General features: G+C 40.5%; 1 protein-coding gene across 36 annotated transcripts in view; it reads left to right on the top strand.

The window, feature by feature from the left end:
• ank2b (ankyrin 2b, neuronal) overlaps positions 1 to 22,204 on the top strand; it is a 202,296-nt gene that overhangs the window by 155,644 nt on the left and 24,448 nt on the right. For 8 of the 36 annotated variants that reach the window (XM_030430603.1, XM_030430602.1, XM_030430594.1 and 5 more), the window contains 18 exons: positions 118 to 259; positions 594 to 605; positions 1,574 to 1,658; positions 2,572 to 2,675; positions 3,133 to 3,171; positions 5,781 to 6,005; positions 8,927 to 9,025; positions 11,100 to 11,254; positions 11,352 to 11,563; positions 12,164 to 12,368; positions 12,483 to 12,579; positions 12,704 to 12,932; positions 13,071 to 13,196; positions 13,331 to 13,453; positions 14,095 to 14,127; positions 14,447 to 14,468; positions 14,883 to 14,921; positions 17,354 to 21,961. In XM_030430603.1, coding sequence (XP_030286463.1) covers positions 118 to 259; positions 594 to 605; positions 1,574 to 1,658; positions 2,572 to 2,675; positions 3,133 to 3,171; positions 5,781 to 6,005; positions 8,927 to 9,025; positions 11,100 to 11,254; positions 11,352 to 11,563; positions 12,164 to 12,368; positions 12,483 to 12,579; positions 12,704 to 12,932; positions 13,071 to 13,196; positions 13,331 to 13,453; positions 14,095 to 14,127; positions 14,447 to 14,468; positions 14,883 to 14,921; positions 17,354 to 21,961 — 6,555 coding nt within the window. The remainder of the gene's footprint in view (positions 1 to 117; positions 260 to 593; positions 606 to 1,573; positions 1,659 to 2,571; positions 2,676 to 3,132; positions 3,172 to 5,780; positions 6,006 to 8,926; positions 9,026 to 11,099; positions 11,255 to 11,351; positions 11,564 to 12,163; positions 12,369 to 12,482; positions 12,580 to 12,703; positions 12,933 to 13,070; positions 13,197 to 13,330; positions 13,454 to 14,094; positions 14,128 to 14,446; positions 14,469 to 14,882; positions 14,922 to 17,353; positions 21,962 to 22,204) is intronic. The other 28 variants (XM_030430607.1, XM_030430629.1, XM_030430627.1 and 25 more) reach the window with 22 other exon arrangements.

Genomic DNA, 22,204 nt, shown 5'->3' with positions numbered 1-22,204 from the left:
TATGTTTAGCCCTGGAGCTTCATTTAGATCATGTGATGTGAAGGTTCATATCCACCAATAGCTAGATCTCCCAAAAAACTTCCTTCGTAAGTTCACCCTCTGTCTGCTCTCCCAAAGGCGATGACACGATGACGGGTGACGGGGGGGAGTATCTGCGGGCCGAGGACCTTAGGGAGCTGGGAGACGACTCCCTGCCGGGACAGTATCTGGATGGAATGAACTACCTGCGCTTCAGCCTGGAGGGGGGACGCGTTGACAGGTATGTCAAACTCCGACACATGTAACTAACAAGCATCTGCTGATGACAACAACAATTACGTGATTTAAAAAAAAAAAAAAAAAAATCCCAGTTATGTTTCAGTGTTGATCTTGTTCCTTACTGACCTTTATGCTGTCAAATGACTGATAGTGCTGTGTTGTTCTAACTTTATCATAAATCATGTGTGTCTGCACCTATTTGTATTTATAACACGTTTCCTGCTGAGGAGAACAAACTCACCAACTAACCACCTGTGTTTGTATATGTATGTGTGTGTTTTGCAACCTCTCCTGCTCATACTTCATCGTTGGTCTTCCTTGTCATGCCTCCATAGTCGAATACAAAGGTATGTGCTGACGCTAGCCAAGTATCTGGACTTTTAAATCTTCAGCGCTGTTGAATTTAACCTGTCTAACAGTCTACATGGGACTGGTGACACAGGTCACAGTGTTTTGTGCTTTGTTAAACTAGATATTTAAGTATGATTTTCATCATATTTTGAGTTTTTTGGCAACTCTAAACATCTCCTCCAGGGATGGCATTGTTGGTTTGGTACTCTGTCCACCCCTTTTGGCCCAGATGTGACACTTTATACAGATATCCATTATCTACAGAGGATGAATCTTAATGACTTTGGTGACCCCTTTTTTTCATATATGTAGCTCCATCACATGCCAAAACTTAAAATTTGTCAAATACTTTTTTTTATGACCAAATACCTGCAAAATTGATGACATTCCTCTTACTGTCACTCCACGGTGTCACTGCTATTTAACAAATGTTAGCATGCCAACATACAAAATTTAATTTGGTGACCGTGCTAACATTTTCAGTGTAAGTATGTTAGCATGTTTAGCTTTGTACGAAGCTACTACAATGGACTTTCATTTTTTTTTGTTGATGCTGGTGGCCCCTTGTACGTAGTGCTGCACCAGCAGAGTTTTAATTTCATGACTAATCCCACCTGGATAAAATGAGATCTGACTTAGTGATAGATATTAAGGAATAACCAATAACCAATCATCTCACTAATGGTCTTATTTGCTTATAGGTCATACAGAGGCATCAATGTTAAACTGATGCCTTTCATAACCACTTTAAAGTTCCTTGAAGTACGTTTAAGTACATTGTTACATCAGTACAGTGCTGTTTGTGAGTCCAAGATTCTTAATCTGTTCTGTTCAATTTGGTGTATTATGTTAAATGTATGGAGTAAGAAGTGTGTGAGACAATGCTAGCCTCAGTGCTGTTAGTCTTTTATTTTGGCAGTGTTCCTGTGAGGTTTTGTGCTAACTGTTTTCTTCTCTGTTCCAGTTCTGACAGGTCCTTCACACCAACCCACCACAGCTACTACTCCCCTAAACATGAAGGCATGATGGATGAGCTGCTCAACTGTCAGGTACAGTATATAGTTATAGCCTCTAGCTAATAGTCACCATGGTGAATCTCTGATATGATCAGTGATGGTTGTGAACTGGAGCGCCACTTTGATGTACTTGTAATTTCTGATACTTAACGCTTCACTACTAAGAGGGAAATATTGAATATTTTTCTTTTTTTACTCCACTACATTTCAACATTTGTTTGTCAGCTGTCGTTACTGAGAACTCTGAAGTTAAATGTTGTAAACTCAAAACATAAGATACAAATATCTGTCAGCGGTCAAATAATTAAGAACACCAATAGGGGCTATTCTAATGACTACTTTTACTTTGACATCTCATTGCTTATAATTAATTGATTTTACTTAAAGTTATTGATAATATTCATCCCCTAATTGTGACATTCCTTCTCCCGCCAACTATTGTATTCACCTCACAACACCGCTGTTTATTCCAATCATCTACCAAGTGGTTGCAGGTTTGCTGCACTAGCTAACATTGCTAATGATAGCTAGCAAATGTGAACTTTGCTACCATTCGCTGGCAAACATTAAAGTTGCTAACACTAGCTAGCTAATGTTAAAGACGTTTTTCAAATCAATATTCCGCAATCTTATTTATGATTTTAATCAACATGTCCTTTGAGGAAAACTTTGGTAATGTACTATATAATGATTAGTAATAGTAGTATTAGTACTTTTACCTAAATTAGATAATTTGACTACCTATTTGACCACTGATTCGTATGATTATGTATTTATCTTAAAACATGTCAGCACTTGTCGGAAAGATTGTGAATCTTTTAACGATTTAGCCACTACAATAAAAAAGTGGTCTTTTCCCTGTTTTACCTGATACAATCTTTATCGATATTATATTACGTAGAGCAACCTGTCATCTCTTTTCCTTTAATTTCTTCTCTGATTACAGGTTACGTCACTTGCTAGAGAGAATGAGAGGGACTCGTACCGTCTGAGTTGGGGCACAGAGAACCTGGACAACGTGGCTTTATCCTCCAGCCCAATTCACTCTGGGTAGGTTCTGTAAGACTGGAGATAGTCATTATTTTAAGTACAAACTAAACCAATAAAGATACAGCTACACTCTACACATGTTGAACACACACAGTATGTGGGCACAGGATAAAATGCACAATCTGAATACAAATACACACACATCACATTCTTCTAAATTAATGAATTTACATGAACAGTTAACCCAATCTTATCAAGGTCCTGATAGCTGAGCTGCTTTGTTTCAAATACTTCCCCCCTACTTCAATTATAGCATTTCTTAATTAGTTAATTTGCTTTCATTTAAAACCTGTGTTTCAATTATCCATTATGTCCCTAGAGCTCGCAACAAATTGCTCTTTCCCTTAGTCTGACGGTGTCATGTCTGCTCTGTTCTCCTTCTCTTGGTTCCTCTTTTACTCAGTTTGTTCTGCTTGACTTTTGATTCCTTTCTGTCTGATGTGGTTGTTGTTTTTAGCCATTCCTCTCCGTGCCCTGATCATGGAGACCACAGCAGGTGACCTTCTGCACCTTGGTTAAATCACTGTCCTCCTCCTCATCATCATTCTCTTCCTCCCTTCACAGTGTGCTCTCCTGCTGGAGAGGTGTATGTGTTTACGATCCTCAACAGACATCGCCTCTTATATCTTTTCCTACGATGTGTCAGATCATTTGAATCTGTCTAAAATTGTCAGAATATTACATCTGGAGTCCCAGAGTTTATGTCTTCACATAAACTCAGGTTGAGGAAAACAAACCTTAACTTGTGGATATCTGGGCTAAAAGAGGTGGTGAAAGTTGAGGATATGTTTGCTGATTTCATACAGTGTCTTGTGAATTGTGCATTTCCACTAACATACCCAAAACAAAATATGAGCATTGAGCATTGCAAATTATCGCAAAAAACATACAGGAAAATTAGGATCTCCTCAACCAGGAAGTTTTACATTCTTCCCAGACCGAAGTAAACCCCTGAGGTACGTTTCAGCAACGGAGGACAGAAGTCTTTGGGCTCCATCATATGCTTGGCGCAAGGCAGTGCACAGCGCAGCGCAAATGTACTTGCCCATCTGTGCCCCCCCCCGCCTGCAATTATTTTAAACATTGCCATGCATGCAGTAATGTCACTGCAACAAATATCGTGGCACAATTTAGCAATAAAACTTAAAGCTGAAGAGGAAACTCTCCAGAGAAGGGATGTCAGGATTTATCAGGACAGCTGCTTCACTCCAAACTATCTTACTGTGTGTGTGAGCTGCAGGTGATGTCATTGATATTTTCTTCATTAGGGATGTATTTCAGGCCTCTCATCCCACCAGTTATTTATCAAGATGATTATTTTTATGACCCATTCCGCCTGATCCACAGAGAGTTGCACACACATGGAGGAACGCAGCAGTGATCCTCCTCCTCCTCCTCACTGTGTCTCACTTAGCGGCCAAATTATCCGCCGTTTAACTAGCAAAAAGGACGTGGACACACCCTAAATGCATGAGCACTTTAGACCAAGCGCCATAGATTGTCTAAATAGGGCCTTTTGTCTTCTAACAGTTACTTGTTCATTTGTGTTGCTGAACTAAATAACACATGTTTCTATGTCTCCGTGTGTTTTAAAAACGGTGTGGTTGCTTTACTGAAGCCAGGGCAAGATCACATTAGAATTGAGTATGGTGTCAAATTGTAAAGTCACCTCATTGCACTTGCACACACATCCCCCCTCATTGAGATGTCTGATCCATGCTGTATTTGCCACTTTGCATGGGAGTAAAGTTCAGAAGTCCGAAGTTCTGCAGCCAAAATGCAACTGGACAGGCTTCATGGAGAGAGAACTGTTAATCTTTTGCCCATTCAGTGCTGAGAAAATAGATGCCAAATCAACAAAATGGCCCCCGTAGATCATTGTCTGCATGGCTGATAAAATCTGATGAGTAACAGTAATAGTAGTAAAGACTGACTTTTTAAATATATACCTACAGTATATTACAAGTTAAGTCCAGTATTATGTTGACCAGTGGCATATGGTGGCTAACATTAGCTATTTTGCAGTAGCTTAACCTAGATAATGCTGTTAAGATGACAGTAATTTGTCGTTCAGTGAGTTTATTGTCACTGGTCCATCTGCATATAACCATACCGTAGCATTTTAGCCTTCACCATCACTATGTAAGTACCACTACTGGCCACAGTTGGCAATGTTTAGCAAAAGTTTCATAAGCCCTTTTCACACAGAGACTCCGCATTATCACCTCAAACAAGGCTCGCCTTTAGGCCGCCTATTTTTGTTCACACTCAAACAGACAAACTGCGTGTTTTTCCAACATGTTTCGCTCTGTGTCCACCTTTTAATCTAAATGTATCTGCGACTGTTTATAATCATATGGATGCTGTTATAATGTGTTGTGATTGAGATCCTGACCCACGATGCATCCTGGAAAGTGACAAAGAATCAGATAATTACATAATCACCATCAGTAAACAGCGAACCCTGTCTGACTATCACTCGCTAGGAGGGAGGCTGTTTTCTGGGGGGGAAGTTCACTGAAGTGTCGTGGTCGGAGGGCTGACCGTCACGGTGATTTTTTTCTATACAAGTTGCCAGAGACAGTAACACAATTGTGGAAGGAGACAAAGACATAGACAGAGTTGAAGTTTTTTGCTCTGAACCGTGGCACATAACCACTACAATCAACTGCGGTAGCTGCCTAGCTCTGCTGCCTGCGACAGACACTGTTTTTCCAGCAGAAATGTGACGAAGAGTCATTATAACTGCATCCGTATGATTACAAAATGGTCGGCGGATACATGTATAGATTAAAAGGTGGAAACATGGGAAATACTTTTAAAAACTACACAGATCTCAACGTCATGGTGTGTACTGTTTCACCTCTTGCGCCGGTGTACTGTAGGAAATGACACATTTCGTTGTGGTGATAATGCAGAGTCTTCTGATACTACCTCCGGGGGCGGATCAGAACCGCAGCTGAACTGCCCCCCCTCCTATATAAATATGACCAAATTTAGTCACAAACAATCTACTAGGTAGCTTTGGTGTCTATGCTCTCTTCACTTAATGGAATCAATGATGAAAGTGTTTAATTTGGGGAAATATCTCCTCTTTCACATAAGCTTTCTGGTCAGCTTCATGGTGGATGCCAGGGGCGGAGCCATGCGTGGTTGCCGTCACAATGGCCTGCGCATCATCATCCCACCCAGGAAATGCAGCGCACCCACACGGGTAACGTGCCGGCTTGTGAAGAGACACCGTCTGGCCACCATGCCCCCAATGGTTGAGGGCGAGGGCCTGGCCAGCAGGCTCATCGAGGTGGGGCCGTCTGGAGCCCAGTTTCTCGGGTAAGGCTTCAGGGATGGATGATGAAATGAATGAATGTCTTCAGAGCTACAGATATTGAGGATTCAGAAGAAAGGAATAATGGAGAGGTAGCAAAAAGAGCAGACAGCACGTAAATGTATTGATATTACATGAATATGTAATATTGTTTGATTCATTGCTTGTTAAAGGTATAGTCATTGATTCTGAGGAAAGACTGTCGATATTTGAATTCGTGGCCAAACAAACAAACCCATCGCCATCAGTGCTCATTCAGAAACACCATCCCCAAAACACAGCGACACTAAAACTGCCCACCAGAGACACAGCAACCTCTGCATCCGTCTGCAGCCCTTTCAACTCTCAGAGGTCTTTCATCCTTTGAGAAGCTTACATTTTTGTTTTCTGACCTTCTCTTTTTTGGCTGTGTTCTGCCATCTCTCATCACACAAGGCGGAATTACCTCGCAACCAGTCCGATTGCTCACTTTATGGCATTCCCAGAGCTCCCTGTCTTGTGCACAAGCACAACCCCCCCCCCCCTGTTGCTGATTGGCTGGAATGACTGTATCTTTACTTTCTTTTGTTATCCATTTACAGAGCTTGGGGTGAGTATGAAGAGCCCCCTTTTTTCTTTTTTTTTCAGCGCGCACACAGAACTGACAGCTAGCAGCCCAAAAGGAGATATACACTGAATTTGACAAAAAGTCCGTTGGATTAGCATTAATGACTATACATTTAATGATAGCTCTGAGAAAGTTGTGTGCTGGTACCTGCAGAGTATTTCTACTCAGGTTTGAATATTCTGTGCCCATAACCTTCAAATTAAATGGGAAAATAGAATTTGCTAAGTGTATTTGTGAGAGATGCATGTAACAGGGAAAAAGTGGTTCTGTTGTGGATGATATAGTATCTGTAGCTACCTTTACATTCTGGCTATTGACACTGATTTGTATTCCATTTGATAAGATGCTTTCAACTTGCTGCCCCTTTTCTTTCAGATTAATTTATCCTCTGCCTCTGCCTTACTAAAACTGTTTGTGTATCTGCTCTCGCTTCCTCCCAGCGCCAGGGATCTGTAAATCTTTGCTCTTCAGCATGCCCTGTTTTCTTTCATAAAAGCTGCAGTCTAACTCTTTTTTTAACCTTACCCCTAACCCCTAATGACAAAAAACTTTCTTATTAACTCCACCTGCAAAAATATTGCACCATGATTGGTTTGATATGTGCCCTAGAATGTTTGATATTGTAAAATATAGAAACACCTGCATTACGGTGAAGTTCGCAGTATGTAATTAAAGTTCTCTGTCCATTTATCCATTACCTCCACCACTGACATGATGTAGGATCTCCCTGACCAAAGCTACTGAACATGTTGTTATTACTGTTATTACTATGTGTATATGAAATGTTTGAGTTTTTACCTCTGCAAAACCTGCCTGATTTTAACTCGATGATCAGTGTAATTACCAGCGTAAATTATCACTTTTTGTTTTTTTTTCATTTGGAGTTTAAGTGGTATGATTTTAAACATTTCTACAGCATATTTCAAACTGCAAAAGTGTCGGCCTATAAAGCTTGGCAAAAACGTTCTGTAGAGAGACCCAACAAATATCATGATTGAATTAAAATACAAAATAAATGTATTTAATAATATATCTGTTTAAGTAACTGTATGGATAAATACATGATAATCTATATGACCATGGATTTGTGAAGTAATACAGCACATTTTTATATTTCAGTTCATTATTATGGGATACGGTAAATTGACTTCTCTGGTCTAGTAAAAGCACTTTACAGTGATGGCCCCATTCAAACATATTAATTAGGGCTGGGTATCACCAGGTACCTCGCGATACGATACTATCACGATATTTTGCCCACGATAACGATAATATCACGATGCAGCGATTCTGCGATAATCGATATATTGCAAAAAATTTCATCCACGATACATCACGATATCTGTGACACTGAAGAAATTCAGAATTTATTGACTGCACTGAATCCATTTCACAGGAATTACAAAACATTGTCAATCAATTTCACATGAATGACAGCCAAGTAAACAAAGAGTATATTGCACAGTGTCTCTTCTTAACACACACACTGACTACAACTATCATTAAATATCTATATGGGTTTCAGAGCTACTTAAACCATTTTTTTAATTTTATTTGGTTGTCTACCTATGTTTGAATAAAGATAAAGCTGTCCTCCAAAGAGGGGTGGTGGTGGGCCAAAAGAAAAAAAAATATATATATATATATTTTTTTTATTTATATATAATGTACCTCAAGACGAAATATCGCGATATATCGTAGTATCGATATTTTGGCACACCCCTAATATTCATACACTGATGGCACAAGGAGCAGTAGAAGGATTTTTATCCAAAGCACCATGTGGTAATCTATGCTCAGCCATTCACACATCCATCTAAACGCCGATGGAACAGCCATCTCGTTCACTATCTTTCCCAAAGAAACTTAAACATGCAGCCAGAGCCACGGCTCAAACCAACAATCCTCCGACATCCTTAATCAGTATGATTTCATTTTTGCAGTTTTTATTTGAAAAATTCCTTTATTTAAATTTTTTCCAGAGCATCATAGGCTCGATGCTTATCAGGCCAAAGCAATGATCACATAAGTTAAATATAAAGACTACTGGAACTGAATAAAACTGTCAGTAATAAAGAACAAGAAGCAGGAGGAAAGAAACATTTCATAATAATGAGATTCTAATTTTGTGTTTATTTGATACGTTATGTATATATTGACTCTTATAATTGTTATTTTTCTATTTTCTTGTTTATAGCTTTATTTAATTTTGAGCACGTTTGGCCTCCGTAGACATGCAGCTAAAAAGTCACCCCACTCCACCCAACAGAAACATTGTGTGTGCTCTTTCTTCCTCACTGCTGCGTATGGATCACACAGTAAACTCCACCTCCCCATTGCCCCTCCACCTCTTAATGAGGGAGAGAGTTTGGTTAGCAGAATCCTCCAGCTTGGCCCGCCGGGGACAAAATTTCTTGGGTAGGGTTGGAAAATAATCAACGGTTTTGCATATGAAACAATCCATGGATGCCAGTCTCAGTGTTTTCCTCCATAAACCCCCTCCTTTTAATATTATTTTGTCCAGACATTATTGTCCTGTCATGCTTGCACCACTGTCTTGTACCCCACTTCTTCTGATACTCATGACCATCTAGACATCACATTGCCGGGACATTACTTGCTGTTGCTTCCTTTCTTTAATCCCCCTTTACTGCTCAGCCTTCTCTGTTTCTGTGCTTCTGTTTTTATGCTTCCCATATTGTAAATAAATGTGTCTTAAACATTTTTTTTTAATCATTTTTTTTGTACGAGTTTTAGATGGTTTTTTGGCCTGTGAGTTGCAAAGGAACCAGATAAAATTTAACTGTATGGTATGGTTCTACAGTTGAGTTAAACCGGACGGGCTAAGTCCCCGGTGTAGCCATGTGTTAATAACAAATTGGAAATCATTAAATAAGGAAAATTACACATTTAAGAGACAATTACGAAGCTGCTATGAAATGCTTTGTTGTTTTTTTCACCATTTTGAGCTGTGATGGACACAACCACACTGTATGAATTTTAGATATCCAAATGTTACCTGCCACCACTTGGGGTGACAAATAACATATTTTTGAAAGTGAAATCTAAGGGAAAGTGTAAAATAATATCATGCACTTTCAGGCCAAAGAACCCAGTAAATATCACACGAAAAATGTCAACATTTCTGCTTTGATAGCTGAGTTTGTCCCATGTTGGATTGTACTTGTAGCATGCTTCTCATAGATACAGTATGTGTTGTAGCTAGTGTGTTGTTATTATTACACATCAGGTAAGTATTGAAATGATGGTTAAATACTTGAATATTTATTATAGTCAAAGAAAGTGCTCTAGAAGGAAATGCATCTTTTGTGGGTATTGATAAATCTTGATATAGGGTCATTCCACACCGACTCACCTAGGACCTCCATGAATTGGGAGGTTGTGGAGGTTCGAGGAAATTAAAAAAGTAAAACAACCACGAAAGATAGATAAAAAAAAATGAATGTATATATTCCAGCTGAGGAACTAAGGATCTACAATTAATATTTTGTCAAATGAAAACAAGATAACATCATCCAGTATGGAACTAGCCAAGCCATTATAAACTGTAACTTTGCTGAACCAAATGAAAAACAGGCTCAATATCTATTACACATAGATGTAAATACCGTGAAGTCAACACAGTAGAAATATCTATACATCTACATCATAACATAAAGAATATTTGGAGTACAGTAATACATTTTTGAAAGGTCCCAAAAATGTAATGGAGTTTACTTTAGTTATTTATTCATTTATTTATTTATTCAGAGAAAATCCATGACATGAACTGGAAAAAGTTTTGAATTCTGAATGAGTTGGTAAGGAAGGACCCTATAGTATAATATAGTTAGATATAAAAGTAACCAGTGAGTATAATAATAGTCTCCAAAGTTAAGCTTCAACCGCCTTCTCAAACCGCTCCTGTAGCAGCATCATCCACTTCTCTGCTGTGCTAGCTAGCTGTAACCTGTAAATGTATTGCTCATAATTAGGCTTTTAAACTGCGGTGAGCAACCAGCAGCTCACATTCATTAGAAATCTGGAAAGTTGTCTTGACGCTCAACAGGTAAACTGTAGAATTAACACAGTTCTACGTCATTAACAAAACAAATTGATCAGCCTGTATTGTGCCAGTGCAGCTAGAGCAACTTGATCAATGTTAAAGTCAGACAAAAACAGTCAATACTACATAGTTTACATGTCTCGACTTGTTCAGAAATGATTTATTAACCATCACCTTGATTGTGTTTGGTGGACTAAATTGATGAACACCAGCTATCCAGATTCTGGAGGACAGACATTCACCTCTGACCAATTGGTTCCAAGGCTGTTGGCATAAGTAGTAAGATGCTAATGCTAGCAGTGTCATATGTAAAGGCAAGAAATTGAAAAAGAGACACATGCTGTGAGACATTTAGACACACGTTATGTTATAATCCATGACATTCCGTATTTACTTACTCACACTACCTGGCCTCTCCCCCTCCAGTCCTGTAATTGTGGAGATCCCCCACTTTGCTGCCCTACGGGGAAAGGAAAGGGAGCTGGTGATCCTGAGGAGCGAGACTGGAGAGAGCTGGAAGGAGCATCACTGTGAACACACGCAGGAGGAGCTCAACCAGATACTCAACGGCATGGATGAGGGTCAGTTCCTCTGCGAGGAAAACATCCTAAATATATCAGTTTGTTCCTACATTATTGTCACTGACACATGTCACTTTCTGCTACCGTCCTCTTCTAGAGCTGGACACGCCAGAGGAGCTGGAGAAGAAGCGTATTTGCCGTATCATCACAAGAGATTTCCCACAATACTTTGCTGTGGTGTCTCGCATAAAGCAAGACAGTAATCTTATTGGTCCTGAAGGAGGCGTCCTGAGCAGCACTGTTGTGCCCCAAGTGCAGGCGGTTTTCCCTGAGGGGGCCCTCACCAAGAGGATAAGGGTCGGACTACAGGTAATTGAGAGTTTTGGCTGTGTGGGCACTGTGGGCTGGAAAAGGAAATCAGCATCTGCATACTGTCTGGAGATGCTGTTTTCTTTTTCCAGGAGTACTAAAAACTTGTCGGCAGAACATGGTACAACTGTGAACCAAAAAACGTACTTATGATTTCAAGAGATCAATAAGTTCATTTGACTTGTCTGACAAGGAACTATGAATGTCTCTAGCTAGTTTTGTCCCTCTGTGCCATTCCATCTCGCAGATGCTCCAACAAAAGATTTGACTTGCTGGTGATGTTTGATGTTAAGTCATTGGGTTAGCATACTGCTTAGGATTCGTACTCTTGAATCTAAGGGTTTATGTGCAAAATTTGATGGCATTGACCAGAGTTTGGATCAATATCAGTTTATGGTGCAGCAAATTAGACTATTGTTGGCCGCCTGAGTCTTGTTATTAATCTAACACTGCATAGATTGGAGTCAGCTAAAGACCCTGGTACAAAGTACACTGCAGCAAACCCTTCAGTCAGGAGACCAACCTGTGCATGACCTAATGCTATGTAGGAGTTGCTGACAGTAAGAATTAAGGTCACGTATTCTCTGTTTACTCTATCAGGCCCAGCCAGTGAATGTGGATGTAGTGAGGAAGATCCTGGGCAACAAGGCCACCTTCAGTCCCATCGTCACTTTGGAGCCACGCAGGAGGAAGTTCCATAAACCCATCACCATGACCATCCCTGTCCCTAAGACCAACTCCGACCCAGTCCTTAATGGCTTTGGAGGGGACACCCCCACATTACGACTGCTTTGTAGTATCACTGGTTAGAGAGCACACACACATACACACAAAACCTGCAAATAGACTAGCAAGACATATGCTCACAATCTAATACATCAATTGGATTTTTTGCATCCATGTGTGCGTCCATATGTAGGTGGAACAACGCCTGCTCAATGGGAAGACATAACCGGAACCACTCCATTAACATTCATCAATGACTGTGTCTCCTTCACCACCAATGTATCTGCCAGGTATCACAAAAAAGGAGTTTGTTGTTACCCAAGTAAATCTATTACTTTTTTGATTTGACTCAGATGAGGCAGCCAGCAAATACCCAATCTCACTTCTTCTTTCCAACCCCATTCTGCTTTCTAGATTTTGGCTGATAGACTGTCGGCAAGTCCAGGAATCTGTCAACTTCTCCACTCAGGTGTACCGAGAGATCATCTGTGTCCCTTACATGGCCAAGTTTGTCATCTTCGCAAAGACACATGATCCCATCGAGGCCCGACTGCGCTGCTTTTGCATGACAGATGACAAGATTGACAAAACCCTAGAACAGCAAGAGAACTTTACTGAGGTGGCCCGCAGCCGAGACGTAGAGGTGAGGAAGGACAGCGTAGGATATACTTTTTTAAATGCTATATTCAGCAGTTGGGCTAGGTTGGAAATGGATACAATTACTTCTTATCATTATTATGTTATTTAGCCCTTGTACTCACCAGCCTGTTATATATCCCAGGTACTTGAAGGCAAACCTATCTATGCAGACTGCTTTGGAAACCTTGTTCCCCTTACCAAAAGTGGCCAGCACCATCTCTTCAGTTTCTTTGCCTTTAAAGAGAACAGACTAGCACTCTTCATCAAAGTAAGAACTATTTTTTTTAAATGTGTAATGTGCAGCAATATTCAACCAGAAGTCATCGTATTGATTTTCTTGCATATTGTGTGCATATAAAATAGATTTTTCCTGACTATTGCTGAACTGTTTGGCTGTTGCAGATCAGAGACAACACTCAGGAGCCATGTGGCCGTCTGTCCTTTATGAAAGAACCCAGGAACTACAGGTCACTCACCCAAAATGCCATATGCAACCTTAACATCACCCTCCCATCACACTGCAAGGTAAGGGGACCCTACTGTTGTCTGTCTCAACAGAGGTTGCGTATCTTGTTAGTTCTTGTAAGTAAAACTGTGAGTTTGCAGCTATAATTTACCATAAAAAGCATTACAATAACCTGGACCATACTACAATCTCAAGCCCATTCCCCCTGTAATGCTGTAATACATACTAATCTCCAACTTATCAGTTATAATACCTTTGCAAGACATAACCCTAATTAGATTTTAAGCAATATTTCTAGTAGCAAATTCGTACTTCTTATACTTAAAGTTTGACATCCCAAATCGTACATTAGTAATGCCATGCCACTCAATTGTGAAAATTGCCTTTCTACCCATTGAGCCCCCAATGAGTCATACAGTGTGATGGCTTGTCTGCATACCATGGCTAGTTTAAGAGACAAGAAAAATATTTTGTATGATTCAGGAAATCATGTGAAAGACGAATCTTTTTTTATTGTAAAAATCTTTGCCTGTAATGCTTTTTTAACAATCACCATGGCTTTCCCAGAAATCACACTGACTGGTTGTCTTCGTTGCTATGGTAACCATACATTGTCCACTGTCACTTTTTCCCTCTTTAATGTTGCTATCATTTCTATTTGTACATCTTTCTGCTTCTTGCTGCTTCTTGCTCCCAAAAGGAGTCCGATTCAGACCAAGAGCAAGAGGAAGAGGTAAAAGTAGCCACCGCTTCTCTCTCTCCATTCTACTAACTAGCTGCTCACCTAGCCTGTCCACTGCCTTGTCATCAAGACTAAATGAAAGACGTATTCACAAGTAGTCAAATGTTATATTTTAGATATTTTTTGTTTATTGTAGTAGACTAGAGTGTGATTTGTCCGTGGCATAGCTCATTTTTGCCGTCGATTGCTGTTTGTCCTTTGTGTTTTTTTTTATTAACTAGCTGTTGTTGTAGTAATAGTAGTTAGAATAACAAGACATCCAGTGGATGAAAGAAGACTAACGGTGATCTATTTCCCATGTTTTTTCCAGACCAGCAGAATGCTAGAGAAATGTAAGACATTGTTTTCCTATTTAATTTTCTTTATTCCACAAACTAATATGCTAAATTATATTGCTGTTTTTTAATAATATTGCATTTGTGCTTATCTTCTTTAATCAAACTAATATGACTCTTCACTGATATTGTATGGGTGATTAGCTTAATGCAGTTAAACAGAGCATTAATCAGACTGACACACTCACACTGCCATTTAAGCCCTTAGCATAGCTGTAGATCATATCCATCTAATCAAAGCCCTTTAAGCTTCATGTTTTTTCGTCTTGTCAAACAAAGATTTCTTTCCTGCACCTCCCCCTATCAATGTTCTGTTTCTCCTGAGGCTTAACTTCACTCTTTACTTTCTTTTTCTATTTTCACAACTGCCACAATGTCTTCAATTTAACTCTATCCCCTTCACAATTTGAGATCGGACATGTGGAGAAAGAATCAGATGCTGCCATCTACGTATGTACTCGAAAATTGAAATCATTCATACTGTGGTGATGTTTATTTGACAAAGGCCTCTAATTTTGTGCTGGCCAGAAGCAGGCAGTAACAGTGCAATTTTCGTTATTTATTATGGTCGTGCTTGTAGGGTCATTTAGTGACTCCAAATTAGCTTGAGGTTGGTGGATGGATGCAACTGGGGTTGTGTTCATGCAGCCAGGCCACGCATTTTAGCTACATGTTTTGGAATGGAAATGCCCACATTTTTAAGCTGCGTAAACCACACCAACAAAATGTTGTGGTTTAGTACACAATAATACCTCTGCAAAATCCAAATAATCTTGTTGCGTATTGTGACTTCTACACATTTAATTTTTTTTTTAATAGCACAGATTTAAATGAACATCAAAACACATATTTTAATAACATTAAGGCTGACTTTGTAGAGGTTAGGTCAATGACAGACTGTTAATATTGATATAATATTAACATTGATATTAATGAGAGATCATTAATATTATTGAAACCTGCATGTGGGATGTAAAAGTTCCTATCCTTTACAGTTGGTTAAAGGGGAAATCTAGTATTTATATTTTGAACTGCCAGCAAGAACTTATTTCCAAGGTCATGGCTGAATACTTGACTGATTTTGACAATCTAGAGGAGCCATCGACTGCAACCAATCATCTTGGGAGATTTCAGTGCCTCCTTGAATGAGATGTGTTTCTGATAACAAAATGGATCTTATTTTTTACCATAAGGTCTATCTCGTGATGAATCGTTTCCATAATTTTGTCAGACAATAAAGGAACTTGTCCACAAGATCCGTTGTTAAAGGGCTGTAGTCTGGTCACGCATTCAACGCACAGCATGAACTCACATCTAACAGTAAGAAATATTGGAATTCCTCTTTAAATAACTGTAGACATCATATAGAATTAGGGAATAACATCAGCCTTTTAAAATTTAGAATGAGGGTTGCATGAGTACCTGCTGGCCACTCAAATTTCTAAACCTTGGTTGCTCACACCCATGTGCACTTGTGCTTAGAGTTTCTGAAACTGGGTGCTAGTAATTGCAAAAGCACACAGTTTCAAGAGATTAGAGTTAAAGAATATTAGCATTCCCTCTAGTTGTATACCTCTTGTGTAATGGCAAACAAGCTTTCTGAATCCTTCCCTTTCTACCCTTCTAACCTTGTTCATGTAGTAATGTGAACATGGCTAAAATGGAAAATGGCAAATAAGATTTACATGGGCAATTTAATTAGCCTGTACATATGGTTCATGTGTTATTCTCTAAAATCACATGTATGTGTTTTTAAGAGGAATTGAATATGTATAATATGTATAGTATATTTAATGTAGATATAACTGACGATGTAAATTGGCAGTATTTGTGTAATTGGACCAAGAACTCACCACATTACTGAATGAAGACATATTAGCAAGCAGCTCTTGATCATGAGCATCTCTTTTGCACTAACTGTAAACTTAATCAGTACACTGAACTTTCCACTCACTCTTTACCACAACCTTTCCATCAGCACTTCCCTTCGCTATGCATGGAAATAACTTGCCTTACATTAATGTGTATGCGTGTGCTTGTATGTCTGAATAGTTACATGTAATGTTTTGTTAATAAGAGCTAATTTGTTGTTGTTTTTTCTTGGTGTGGTTATTTTGGAATGTCCCCTCACAATACCATCTGCTTATGGTTTTGTACAGTTATTTGTTTTCATTTGAGTTACATTTCAAATGTGTAGTTAAGTTAGTTAAAGGAGTTTAAAGTGTTGTCCCTCCATGCAAGATGTTTTTTTCTTGTATTTTAGAGATCCTCCTTAGAGTCTGTGAAAGTGAATGATCTGCTTTGTCTAGAATTAAAAGCATGAAAAATCACCATATGTTGTATAGACTATCACTGGCTTTCTTTGACAAAAGCAACTAGTATTCTAAGTTGTTTTCAAGTCATTTTTGCCTCTTATCACATTGACATTTTTGTCATACTGAGCAATCTTGAGATGTCTTGATCTGCTTTCTTTGTTTCCTTTGTTTTCCCTTTTTCCATTGCATTTGTTGGTTTCTTGGTTATCTAGTCATTCATAGTCCCTCATAGTTGGTATATATATATTTTTTAAATGTCTTTCAGTCTTGTTCAATAGATTTGTCTTGTGAGTGTGGGTGTGCTGAGTGTATAAGCAAGTTATTTCCTGCTCATATCATTTGCCATTGGTATTATTTAGCCTTTGCTCTCCTACAGTTCCCCAGAGACATGAAAGTATAAGCCCAATTCCTTAAATACCCTGATGTAGAACCCACTGTGAATTTGTTGTCCTATGATCCCTGCAGTGTGTTCCAATCTTGTCCTGACCACATTCTCCAATGTCTGTCTCCTTTCATTTGAATTTTTGATTTTCTTTACTCCTTACTTGTTCTTCTTCCATATGGAAGATGAAGAGACGGAGACATCAGTCCTGAAATCAGAGCTGATCCGAGAACCAGACCTCCTATCCGACGTGTCAGAGATGAAACAAGATTTGATAAAAATGACTGCCATCTTGACTGCAGACTCCACAGAAAAATCTGCTTCTTTAGGAGGGTGTGGTCTAGAGAAAGGGACTGAGGATGTTTCTGGAGAGCCATTAGAAATAATGGAGAAGGACTTAGAGAAAGTCAAAGAGGACCTAGAGAAAGTCAGTGAAATACTGAGGAGTGGAACTTACGAGGGAGAGGCAGCAGAGGAGATAACAAAAGCAGCTAGAATGGCCGAGGAGTGGGTTCTCCTCTCAGACAATGAGGTAGAGGAGGCCAAAAGGATGGCAGCCTTAGAAATGCAAGAGCCTGTCTTACGTGAAAGTAGAGCTAACAGAGGAGCTCCCAGACCTAAAGCCATAAAGGACAGTGGTGACCTGAAAGAATACCTCCTGGATGCACCTGTGAGCTCCAAAACAAAAGCTAAAAAAGAACCAGCCGTCCAAGAAAAATTCACTGATGTTGTGCTACGCAGAAGTGCAAAACCAACTGCTCCAACCAAAGTGCAGGACAAAACAGCTGCTGGGGATGTTAAAAAGCCAGTCAGGAGGAAGGGGAAAGACCAGGGGCACACAGAGGAATCAACAGACACAGGTGCCCTTCTAAGTGTGCCTGCAGCTCCTGCCCCAGCATCACCTGTATCCCCAGTGGTTGAAGAAACCCCCATTGGGTCAATAAAGGACAAAGTCAAAGCCTTACAGCAGAAAGTAGAGGCAGAGCAAAAGAGCAAAAAGGTCACCGGAAGCAAGCCTTCACAGTTGCCTGTTATGGGCAAATCCTCTCCAAAACCCAAAGAAAGCCCTAAATCAAAACAGGGTCTTCCAAAGTCCCCCAAAGCTGAATCTGAAAAACTTGAAGAGACTATGTCAGTTAAAGAGCTGATGCAAGCATTTCAAACTGGACAGGACCCCTCAAAGAGAAAGTCTGGGCTATTTGAGTTAAAATCATCCACCACACCAAGATCAGAGAAAACCACAAAATCTGAAATCATCCAGTCAAAATCCACAACCAAAGCAATGGCCTCACATGTTTCCCAAGAACGTGAAGTATCTTTGGATTCCAAACCTTGCAAGAAAGAGACTACTCAGCAAGACAGAGAGAAAGAAACCAAGTCAGTTGCTGCTGCCCATTCAGAGCTAACTGAAACTGTAGACTTTGGAAATGGTGGCCTTGATGATAGCTCTGACAGCTTAAAACATGAGGGTGTAGCAGACTCACTAAGTGCCAGTTCTGGAGATGGAGCCCCTCATATGAGCTCTGAGGACAGTTACAAACATGAAGGTCTAGCCACTCCAGGCACAAGCCCAGAGAGTGTGTGTCTTTCTCCCAAAACTGGACAGCAGACCTTGACAACTTTGGCAGCAACTGCCACTACAGTCAAAAAAGAAAGTAAAGACACAGAGAAGTCTGGAGACTCTGGTATAGGGGCCGCTGGTGACCAACTGTCTACAGAATTGACCCTCCCTGTCTCTTCCAGCGAGGCTGCAGATGACCACACTACAAGTGAGTCCATATCTGTTAGGAGGAGTGAGTCTAAGCCATCTAAACCTCAGAAGCTTACAAAGCAAATTTCAGAGACTGTAGAAACTTTTCTTAGTGATGACGAGAGCCCCGATCGTCAGCTAGCATTGTCATTAGTTGGTTCTCCAGCCTCTAGATCATCCTCTCAGCGTCATGAAAGCTTAGAACTGCCTTTAAAACAAGATTCGGATGCCCTCAGTCCATTAGCTGATGACTCTTTGACAATAAGCCACAGAGACTCTCTAGAGGGTAGTCCTCTCATGGAAGAAAACTCCTCCCATAAATCCCCAGACTCAATTGACCCTAGCCCAACCGAGGAATCACCCCCTCATGACTCCTTAGAAAGCAGCCCTGTAGAGCAAAAAAGCCACCCGTCCTTCCCAACAGTTCTAAGTCCACCTAGTAAACCATCTAGCCATCCAGAACCCTGCAAAGCTACAGAATTCCCCCAAGATGCTTTGCGTGGTAGGCTGCTTCGAGACCATGAGGCTAGTGCTGATGATGACAGTTGTGAGCAGACATCTCAGATGACAAGTTCTGGTAAGAGTCCCCTCTCCCCTGATACTCCTAGTTCTGAAGAGGTAAGTTATGAGGTAAACCCCAAACTCCCTGACCATACATTCCTCTCTGTTCCATCCAAACCGGCTGTCATCCCTGAAGATCCAGAAGAAGAGGATACATCAGACAGCTATGAAGCTAAGAGAAAACTCACTCCAGAGGAGGAGATGTTTAAGATGGCAGCCAAAATTAAAACATTTGATGAAATGGAACAAGACGAGCGGAGCAAAAAAAACTCTAGAAAAGATTTGTTCCCTTCAACAGATGCCAAAATAGGGGATGACAGCTATGAAACATTAGAGCCCACAAGAGAGAAGCTTTCGCAGAGTGAATGTGGGCTCAATAGACCCGCTGAAGATTCAAAGTTAGCTGTTTTTGTTGATCCCCATATTAAAGTACAACCTCCCTCTCCTTTTTCAGCAGGTTTGCATGATGGATCCCACAGCAAAGAGGTCAAGAACACAACAGCCAGTGTCACTTCAGAGGGACCTCACTCTGTCTCAGGCCAGCATCATTCAAAATCCAAACTTGAAACTGCACAGGCACAAACAGTTCTACCATCTGCTGATAAAGACAGTACTTCTAAAAAGTCTGCTGGAACATCAAATGCTGAAAACAGAACAGATGAGCAAAAGGAGGAGAGTTTAAGGAAATCAAGAGAAAACAAAAGCGATGACAAGGGTGGTCAAAAGTTAGGTATTACCGATCCAAAGATTGGTACACAAAAACAAGGTAGCAATGTAACTGATGAAGTGAAAGAGGATCATAAGGTGCATACAGGAGCACCAGAAGCTGCAACTGCTTCCATAGGTCAATCAAAAGAAATGTTCAAACCGGAGGTCTGTATCTATGATGATACAGAAGAGGATGATGATGCACTGGGACCTCCCAGAACTGAGTCAAAAGGTGTCACTGCAAGGGTGGACACTGACTCTTGGTCTACCATGCGGGAGGATGATGCTGCTTTTGCAGCACGTGTCAAAGAGGAGGAACAAAAAATACTGAATCTGGCAGTAGATCGTCAGTCTCTCCAAGCAACTCCAGACACAACACCTGGTAGAACACCAACAGAAGAGAGCACTCCTACCAGTGAGCCCAACCCCTTCCTTTTCCAAGAAGGGAAACTCTTTGAGATGACCCGTAGTGGTGCTATTGACATGACTAAGAGGAGCTATGAGGAAGAGGCGGGTGGCTTTGCCTTTTTCCAGATAGGAGAACAGCCTTTAGAGGAACCTCTCTTAGAAGAGCCCAGTCAGGAAGTTGTGAGATCAGCAGAAGAACCTGAGGTTGGCCTCAATCTAACACTAGAGGTCAAGACTGAGGAGACTGAGAAATCAAAAGAAACAACTGACTTTGAGCTTCAGTCCCCAACTGAATGTGACCAGCCAGCCTTGAAAGCTGATGCCTCCAAAAGTAAAATCCCTAAAATGGGCATTTCAGCTTCATCCAAATCTACAAAGAAAGATCAGACATCCCCTGAAGGTCTAGAGACTAAAACAGAAAAATATGTAAACGAAGGGTGTTTAGATTTAGACACAAGTTGCCCTGACCAAATGATAACGAATGTACAGACAGCAGAAACTACAGTCACTAGATCAGTTTATTCTGAGCAGGGTCAAGAGTCCTCTGACTCTTCTCCAGAGGAACCACAATCAGTGATAGAAGCCCCCAAACCAACAGGCAAGTCCAAACAAAGTGCTTCCAGTAGTGTTAAAAAGACTCCAGTGAAAACACAAGCTAAGTCTGCTCCTCAAGGTCGGGGAAAATCCACAATTCCCTCTCCATCTCACTCAACCTCCTCTTCAGCAACTCTTAAAAAAGAGGCCTCCTTCACTTCTGAATCAAAATCTAGAATACCCATCAAGGCTAGCCCTTTAAAGCCTGATTCTAGTGTCAAACGTGCTGAGTCAACCCAAGACAAAAAGCTTAAGGTTCCTGTAAAAAAGGATTCAAGGAGAAAATCTGAGACAGATGCAGGTCCTTCTGTGGATGCCAAAACCAAGACATCTTCCAAAGCCAAGAGCTTCTGTGAGGGGGAGACCACCAAGCCATCTGCTAAAAAGAGTGCTGATTCAGCAAAATCTAAAAGCTTCCAGTCCAGATTGCCTGTCCGTGGCAAAAGTGGTCAGTCATCTCAGTCAACAACGCCCACTAAAGAGAAAAGTGAGCCATGCAAACAGTCCATTGATTTCTTTGAAGAGATAAGTGATGAAGCTGCAAAACTTGTGGCAAGATTGGCACAGGCAGAGACAGAGAAAGAACATGAGGCTGCAGCTGCCAACTCAGATGATGAGAGCAGTCTCATTGATCCATCAATAATAGAAAGAGAAACTTTCCCTGAGATGCAGTTCCCTCCCTCAGGAGACGTCTTTCCCATTAGACCACTGTGGGACGACCCTGTTGAGACACAGATGCAGCGAATCCCAGATGATAAAGCCCAAAGTCAAGGTATCCCCCAAGTTTAAGGGGCTATTCTCTATCTGTTGTGCCTCATTAGTACACTGCAGCTGTAAAGGTGCTGCCTCTCTGTCTCTTGTAGTTGAGTCCCAATTGTAGTTAAAGAATCCATGTGACTGTGTCACTTGTGCTGTGTTTGTGTCTGTAATGACGTCTATCTTTCCTTCTATGTGTGCTGAAAATCTCAAGATTGACTTAAAGGCTTTATGGAACTTGGGAAAACAACTTTGTGCC

The sequence above is a fragment of the Sparus aurata genome, chromosome 10 (genome assembly GCF_900880675.1).
Source record: "Sparus aurata chromosome 10, fSpaAur1.1, whole genome shotgun sequence".
NCBI lineage: Eukaryota > Metazoa > Chordata > Actinopteri > Spariformes > Sparidae > Sparus > Sparus aurata.
Note: the sequence above shows the minus strand (reverse complement) of the source record. Positions and strands in the feature narration are given on the sequence as shown.